Source organism: Cajanus cajan, chromosome 6 (assembly GCF_000230855.2).
Source record: "Cajanus cajan strain Asha chromosome 6, NIPB_CcT2T_4, whole genome shotgun sequence".
Taxonomy (NCBI): Eukaryota; Viridiplantae; Streptophyta; class Magnoliopsida; order Fabales; family Fabaceae; genus Cajanus; species Cajanus cajan.
In genome coordinates this window covers 6,863,834-6,871,508 of record NC_138522.1, presented here as the reverse complement: position 1 = coordinate 6,871,508, position 7,675 = coordinate 6,863,834, and the positions used below count along the sequence as shown (strand labels likewise).

Sequence of the window (7,675 nt, the reverse complement as noted above, 5' to 3'; positions counted from 1 at the left end):
TATCAAAATATTAATTTATCTATAAATATACTAAAAATATTATTGATATTAATTTATCAATAATATTAAAATATTAATAATATATAAATTTTATTTATTTAGTAATAATAAATATATACCATTTGATACATTAAAAAAAATTATAATATACGTTAACTTAAATAAGCAAAAAATTGTATAATTTTAAAACATTATATATATATATATATATATATTTTAAATTATTAAATTTTTAATGAAAAATATTAAAATCGCATAATTATGATATTTGAGGGACTAAAATTGTTCAATTAAAAATTGAGGGACTAAAATCATACAATTACAATCTTTTAGCCCCTGTTTGCTTCCACGAATTTACTATTCACGACGAAGGAAAGACGAAGAAAAGGGGTGTTCGTTTCCAGTGATTTGCAACGACGGAAAGGCGAAGAAAAGGGAGGAGGGGCGTCGTGGCCGTCCTCGCATAAAAGCGAAGAAAAGAGAAGAAAGCCACGTAGGATTTTCGCTTACCCAGAAATGCCCCTATGCCATGCAGCAGAGGAAGCATAATCGATTGTGGTTGGTCACATAATCAATTATGGCCTTGCATAATCGATTATGTGGCCAAACATAATCGATTATGCTGGGGTATTTTCACTTGTAGTGGAACCCAGAACGATCCGTTCTAAAAATGAATTTTTTGAGCAATATGCGAACTCAGAACGAGCCGTTCCACTTTGGGAACGGGCCGTTCCATTTTTGGAACGGGCCGCTCTGGGTAGCAAATTTTGGGATGAGAAATGAGTCCAGAACGGCCGTTCCAGATTCGAAACGGGCCGTTCTGGCCACATTAATTACTTAATAAATAATGATTATTTAATACTCTTTTTCATATATATATATATATATAATATTAATATTTAATATATAATACCTTAAATTAAATATAATTATTTAATATTAATATTTAATTTATATATATATATATTAAATATTAAATATTAAATATATATATATATTTATTTAATATTTAATATTTAATTTATATATATATATAAATTAAATATTTATTTAATTTATATATATAAATTAAATATGAAAATTAAATATTAATATTTCTATCTTCTCACATTTATATATATTAAAGTTCGGTTATCTATTTTTAGGGTTTATTGTACATTTTTTTATATTAAGAAAATTCTATTATTTAAATATTGACATCAAAAAGTGAAAATATAAAAAAAAATAAAGTAATACATGTTTATAAAATTAAAATAATAACACTTTCATAAACATTAATAAAATAATGTTAAAAAATATAATTATCATAATATATTTTGTTATTATTATTTATTATTATAAATATTATTATTTTCATTTGTATTAATATTAATATTATTTATTATAATTAGTATCATTATTATTTATTATGATTCTTATTATTTTTCTAATATTTATTATTATTCTTATCATTATTTATTATTTTTTAATAAATTATACCTATTAATATAATTTTATTGTAATTATTATTATTTACAATAAATAATATTATACTCATTTTTAATCCAAGGGTAAAAGTGTAAATTATATATTCATCTATTAAATTTTTAATTTTTATCTATCATTAAATTTAAAGTAAATATTTAAATTAAATTATTTTTAAATTAATATTTTATAATTTTTTTAATTAAAATTTATATATTTATCTTTTAATTATAATAATTATAAACTTTTTATAACCTAAGAGCAAAATAGTAATCTTACACAATTATCAATTAAAAAATTTATTTTTATCTATCACATCAATCAATTCACTCACAAACTTTCACAAACTTTCTCTACACTTTCCACTCACTTTCCCTTAATCCAAACAACCCCACTTTCCACTCACTTTCCCTTCAAATCCCTCCTTTTCCACTCCCCCTTTTCCATCCTCAAATCCAAATAAAGCATTAAGGACTAAAATTACTAAATTAAAATCTTGGGGACCAAAATTGCACAATTTTTATACTTAAGGGATCAAAAATGCAATTAAGCTCGTATATATATATATATATATATATATATATATATATTATTCAACAAAAAAATAATGATATTTAGACATTTAAATAATTGAAACACTTTTAATTTTTCTCTTTCTCCCTTTTTGTGTGTAATAGACTATACACATCATTAATTATATTAATTTGTCATATAACTTTTTTTATTCATGAAAATAAACAAATATAATTATTTTGTATTTGATTTATATGGAACAAAACATATAAGATAGAAAAAAAACAAGACAAAAATTTAATTTTTTGTAATTGAATAAATCATAAGACAACTTTTTCTCAAAGTATGGAAACACTTATTAATATAATATTGTACTAATATGATCCCAACTCTTATCATTATTGTTCAAGACCTTTATCACTATTGTCAATTATCACGGTTGTTGTAATCTATCACTATCGATGTTGTCACTCACATAACCTGATCTCTGTCATCATGGTTGTATATGTTACTACTACTTATATTAATAGTACCAATATTATTGTAGTCAACATAATTTTAGTTATCATTATTTTATTTATATTATCTATTATTTTCAGCAAACAATGTAAATATAAAAAATATTGTCTAATAACCTAAATAATTATTCCATGTTTACCTATTCTTTTTGTTCCATACGTAAATGTGTATCAAGCCTATCTTTAGAGACTTTATTTTATCAATCTACTTATGAATTATTTTTTGTTTTTTTATTTTATCAATCTACTTAGAGAGAGAATTTACAGCAACTGGTTCAACCAACTAAACTAGTTACCTTGATATATTTATGTGGTGTCTTGCCATTTTTCTAGGTTGAGACATTTTTGGGGTGTCCAAAATTTTGAAGTTGATTTAAAGACTGTAGCAGCGTAGATATTGGAATTTTGCCGCCCATTTTGAAAGGAAACCCTGGCTTCCATTTCTCACAAAAGTCAGTCGCAATTGCAATTGCAAGCAACACAATGAGTGCTCCCATGGAGACGGAGCTCACAACCCACGAAAATGGCACTGCTAGTGCTTCCCAACACTCTCTTCCCGAGGACAAAGTACTTGTCCCTGGTACGCTCCCTCTTACTCTCTTTACCCTACGCATTCCCATTTCCCACCTTACTCTTTCTTAATTCTCTCTTATTTTGCTTCTAGTCGAGGTATCCCTAAAACCTTCAAGCACAGCTAGAATTCAAGATGTGCGTTCCGCCATTGAGAGGTAACCCCTTTCCTTTCTTCGCTGAATTGCAAATTAAATGTTTTTGTGTTTTTTTTTTGCCAAATTGTGATTATCGCTATTCTCGTTCGGGGATTATGCTTTTCCGAAATTTACCTAATCGAAATTCATTACTTTTATATGGCGTGTTATTGATTATCGCTATTGTTGATGTTTTTTCAGGATGCTTGAGAAGAGGAGTTTGAGCTACATCGATGGGCCCATTCCGGTGCCTATTGATGACGCGTTTCTTGCAGACAACGTGCAAAGGATTTGCGTTTGTGGATGTGATACTGGTGCGTGATTTGTTGGTTTAGGGTTTAGCAGTGGCGAAATATGAAATTTGATTGACTTATTTTTTTATTTTTTAATCTGAAATTGCATAAAGAATTTTGGCCTCATAGTTAGTTGAACTGAGTGTTTTAGTAATTAGCATGACAAAATAGCAGATTATGGATATCTCCGAGAGAGAAAGATTTACATCTGCTTTTCTGATTCTGGTGAACTGTATTTCTTTTGTAGATGAAAGGATGCACAATGGTAATGTCCTTTTGTTCTGGCAAGTCAAGCCTGTTGTACATGTCTTTCAGGTGATACTGCTTACTTGATTTTATTGCCTATGTGTTGGTCTTAGTCTCAGTCTCAGTCTCAGTCTCAGTTTTACTTGGTTTCCATATGCTTGTTTGACTAATATGTGATCTTATGAGTATGAGAAAAGATAGATTTAGCTCCTTTAAAGTGAGGAGAGGGTGCATTTAAAAAACCACAGTTGTAATTATTCTAAAGTGCATCTCTGATGTCTGCGAATATTTCTTTGTCAGCTTAATGAGGAGGGACCATGTGAGGATATAAGCTCTGATGGCCAGTCTTCCAGCTTCAATGAATGGATGCTTCCTGCAAAAGAGTTTGATGGCATGTGGGAAAGGTTACTACTTTGTAGTAGTTTATGCTTTTCCTTGACTAATTCTATACTATTGTTTTTTTTTTATGATTAATTATAAAATGCTAAATCATTTGCCCTGCACTATTAACCATTTTCTTTGCAGCCTAATATATGAGTCTGGTCTAAAGCAACGGTTATTACGTTATGCAGCAAGTGCTTTGCTCTTTACTGAAAAAGGTGTTGATCCATTCCTTGTTTCATGGAATCGGTAAGAACTGGATATATTTGTTTTACAATTGCATGCATGATCTTGCCTGGTAGACAATATGCATAACGGTTCTTCATGATATACTAAGCAAATTCTGGACATCTGAAGAGTAACTCAATATAACTACTGATCGAGCTTGACATTTGTTTATAGACTTGCTTTAAAATCCTCGAAGAGAAAAAGTTTACAGTGTATGGAACCATGATAAACAAAGAATTATTTTCAAAATCTATTGAATTCTTTGCAAACCTTAGAAATTGACAGAAGAACTGAAATATTATAACCAAGGAAGGTGAACAAGAACATTCTGATGGTGGGCCTATAATTCTTCTTGCACTCTTTAGAATCTGACTCTGCTGAAAGTGAACAATTTACAACTAAATAATATCAGTAGGCTATTTTCTATATAGAAAATTATAAAAAAAAAGCATGTTTCTTATCTTCTTTTTGATCTAATTTTAGTGCAGTTTAAGTAAAATTGTTTAGAGAAACAATAATGGGAAGTTTATCTTTAAACTTGAGTGAGATGATTGAACTATGAACATATTTTGATATTTTTTAGACTTAAATATTTGCAGCATAATTCTGTTACATGGACCTCCTGGGACTGGAAAGACATCTTTATGTAAAGCATTAGCCCAGAAATTATCAATTCGATTCAATTCGAGGTGCATTGATCTATATTATCAATACCTTTTCAATAGTCTATGGAAACAAGTAAATAATGAGAACAAAAGTTAACTTTCTTTTTCCCCACTCAGATACCCACAGTCCCAGCTTGTTGAAGTGAATGCACATTCTTTGTTCAGCAAATGGTTCTCCGAAAGTGGAAAGCTGGTATGCATATATGCCTTTATGCTTCTGATTCTTCTGTCTATCATATATTGGCTTATTTGCTTTTCTATAATTCACATTTCATACTCTTATCACATTTTGCTTTCATTCGTGGGTTTGACAATCAAGTTTAGGGTTTAGGGTGCTAAATAATATGCTCGAGACATTGATTCCTTATATTTATCATTGCCACCTTCAAGTTGATATCAAGTGGGATCAAAGTATACTTTGACTCATGCTAGGAACACCCACTATTTGGTTGCATAAAATTGTATTCAGGAGATTTGAACTTTCTTTATTTATCCCTAAGGATAGGGGGCAAGAGTCAATATGACTTCGAGTTTGGATAGTCTTAAAAGATATTTTCTTATATCACTAAACAAAATTATTCGTATAATCATACCTTCACATGATGGATATGGATTTTCTACTTGACATATTCACTAGAGCAGTATGAATCTGGAAAGCATACTTAATTATAAATATCCTTTTTCTCATCTTTCACCTGGACTCGGTATTATTGTTTGTGTGATGATGAGTCATAGTTCTGACTTTCCTTGGGAGGGTATTTAGTGAAAATAGGTTCAACTATAGGACTTTATAGAATTTTGAATCAAGAGGTTAATTAGTCAAATTGTGAAATTGCCAACCATAACAATTCCGTATACTAACTTTGCATGAGCTGTTTTTGTATAGTTATCGAATGGGTAATTGTGTTTCTTTGTTCTACCAGGTAGCAAAACTTTTCCAAAAGATTCAAGAAATGGTAGAGGAAGCAAGCAATCTAGTATTTGTATTGATTGGTGAGGCATAACAGGATAAAATTTAACTTATTGCTGATGTATTATTGTCGTAAATCTGCTTCAGTATATGTGCTTATGATCTGCAGATGAAGTGGAAAGCCTTGCTGCTGCTAGAAAAGCTGCTTTATCTGGTTCCGAACCTTCTGATTCTATTCGGGTAAAATCTACTCCCATTTCTATTTGCAGGAATAAACTCCCTCACTATTATCTGAAAATGTTTTATATTGTTGCAAAAACATGTAAAAATGTAATTCAGAGGTATTGGCTTTTATTTTTGGGCGTTTGTGTGTTAATACAAGTTTAATCTGAATACGGAATTTCAGGTTGTCAATGCATTACTAACTCAGATGGACAAGTTAAAATCATCTCCAAATGTGATAATTTTAACCACGTCCAACATAACTGCTGCTATAGGTAAGCCTTAATTTCTTATTTATTCAATTCTGTGGCTTCTTCCCTTGTAAGCTATGGCCTGCCCTGTTCCATAAATTTGAATAGTCAGATCAGTTTAGCTTATAAATAATAAGTCAATCTACTTTACAGGCGAAAAACTGTAGATTTAACTTCCCAGTATGTATATGTTGTGAATTTATTTTATTGTCATAATTCACGGTGAAATTGGTAGCCAGTACTATGTATAATTCTTTTTCCCTCGCCAAGCACCTGTTTGGCGGCATCAAAGTTAAATTGCTATAAAATAAAGCAGACTTTTGTTGCTAGCATCATCACTAATACCCAGATCTGAAATTAGCATCACCCCAATATAAAACACATCACAACAAAATCCTTTTCGCACTAGGTGGGAACATCACTCCTCTCAAATGTCTTGATAAATAGTTTATTAGTATCCACTTCAAATTTCATTTAACACGCATGATTTCACATGTTGCAAATCATACAGATTTATCAATTTTATTGCAGATATTGCTTTTGTAGACCGAGCTGATATTAAAGCATATGTTGGTCCCCCAACTCTTCAAGCTCGGTATGAAATATTAAGGTCCTGCTTGCAGGAACTGATGCGTTCGGGGATCTTGACTAGTTTACAGGTGCAGAGAGTTTTCAGTCTTGTCCAGCTATCTTTACAAACAAGGCTTTAATATTCTAATATTTATTCCGATTCAGACAAAAAACTTTATTCAGATTCAGACATTTTGGCTTGTTAGTCTTGTGGCTAATCAATCATACTGACTTGGTTAGGATTGTAAGAATGTCATGCTTCCAAATTATGCTAGTGCAAAGGATAGGTTGAACGCTCCCGCTTTTCATGAGGGTGCTACATTAATGCAACTGTGCAAGCAACTACTTGAAACTGCCGAAGCATGTGAGGTAGGAAATGAATATATCTTGTGGATGTTGAACATCGATCTTTGGTTGACCTTTAGTCTTAGCTGATGTGTTTGATCTGTTTACAGGGAATGAGTGGAAGGTCTTTGAGAAAGCTTCCGTTTTTGGCACATGCTGCACTTGCAAATCCTTTTGATTGCGACCCTATTAAGTTCTTATGTACAATGGTAGAAACAGCTAAGAGGGAGCGTTCTGAGCTTCCTGACTAAAATAACTAAAAATTCATTTTAAAATGTGTAAATCAAAAGTGTAAGGATTGCTTCTACTGCATTTTAGTGATAAATGTTGATGCAGCAGCAATGATTATTTATTATAAGCAA

At 30.5% G+C, this 7,675-nt stretch overlaps 1 protein-coding gene across 1 annotated transcript; it reads left to right on the top strand.

Annotated features, from left to right (window-relative positions):
- The first annotated feature begins 2,821 nt into the window (after positions 1-2,821).
- LOC109796244 (pachytene checkpoint-like protein) lies at positions 2,822-7,675 on the top strand. Its single transcript, XM_029271168.2, has 14 exons — positions 2,822-3,075; positions 3,160-3,223; positions 3,404-3,516; positions 3,743-3,810; positions 4,042-4,145; positions 4,267-4,371; positions 4,950-5,039; positions 5,133-5,208; positions 5,939-6,008; positions 6,095-6,165; positions 6,332-6,422; positions 6,930-7,057; positions 7,209-7,337; positions 7,424-7,675. The coding sequence occupies exons 1-14, from the start codon at positions 2,979-2,981 to the stop codon at positions 7,562-7,564; spliced, it is 1,347 nt and encodes a 448-aa protein (XP_029127001.2). The 5' UTR covers positions 2,822-2,978; the 3' UTR covers positions 7,565-7,675.

What these genes read in the sequence shown, in the direction of transcription:
- LOC109796244 (XM_029271168.2), top strand. Translation starts at nt 2,979, where the DNA reads ATGAGTGCTCCCATGGAGACGGAGCTCACAACCCACGAAAATGGCACT. An exon ending in CGTTTGTGGATGTGATACTG is followed by an intron (nt 3,517 to 3,742) that starts GTGCGTGATTTG and finishes TTTCTTTTGTAG; the next exon opens with ATGAAAGGATGCACAATGGT. An exon ending in GGATCTTGACTAGTTTACAG is followed by an intron (nt 7,058 to 7,208) that starts GTGCAGAGAGTT and finishes TGACTTGGTTAG; the next exon opens with GATTGTAAGAATGTCATGCT.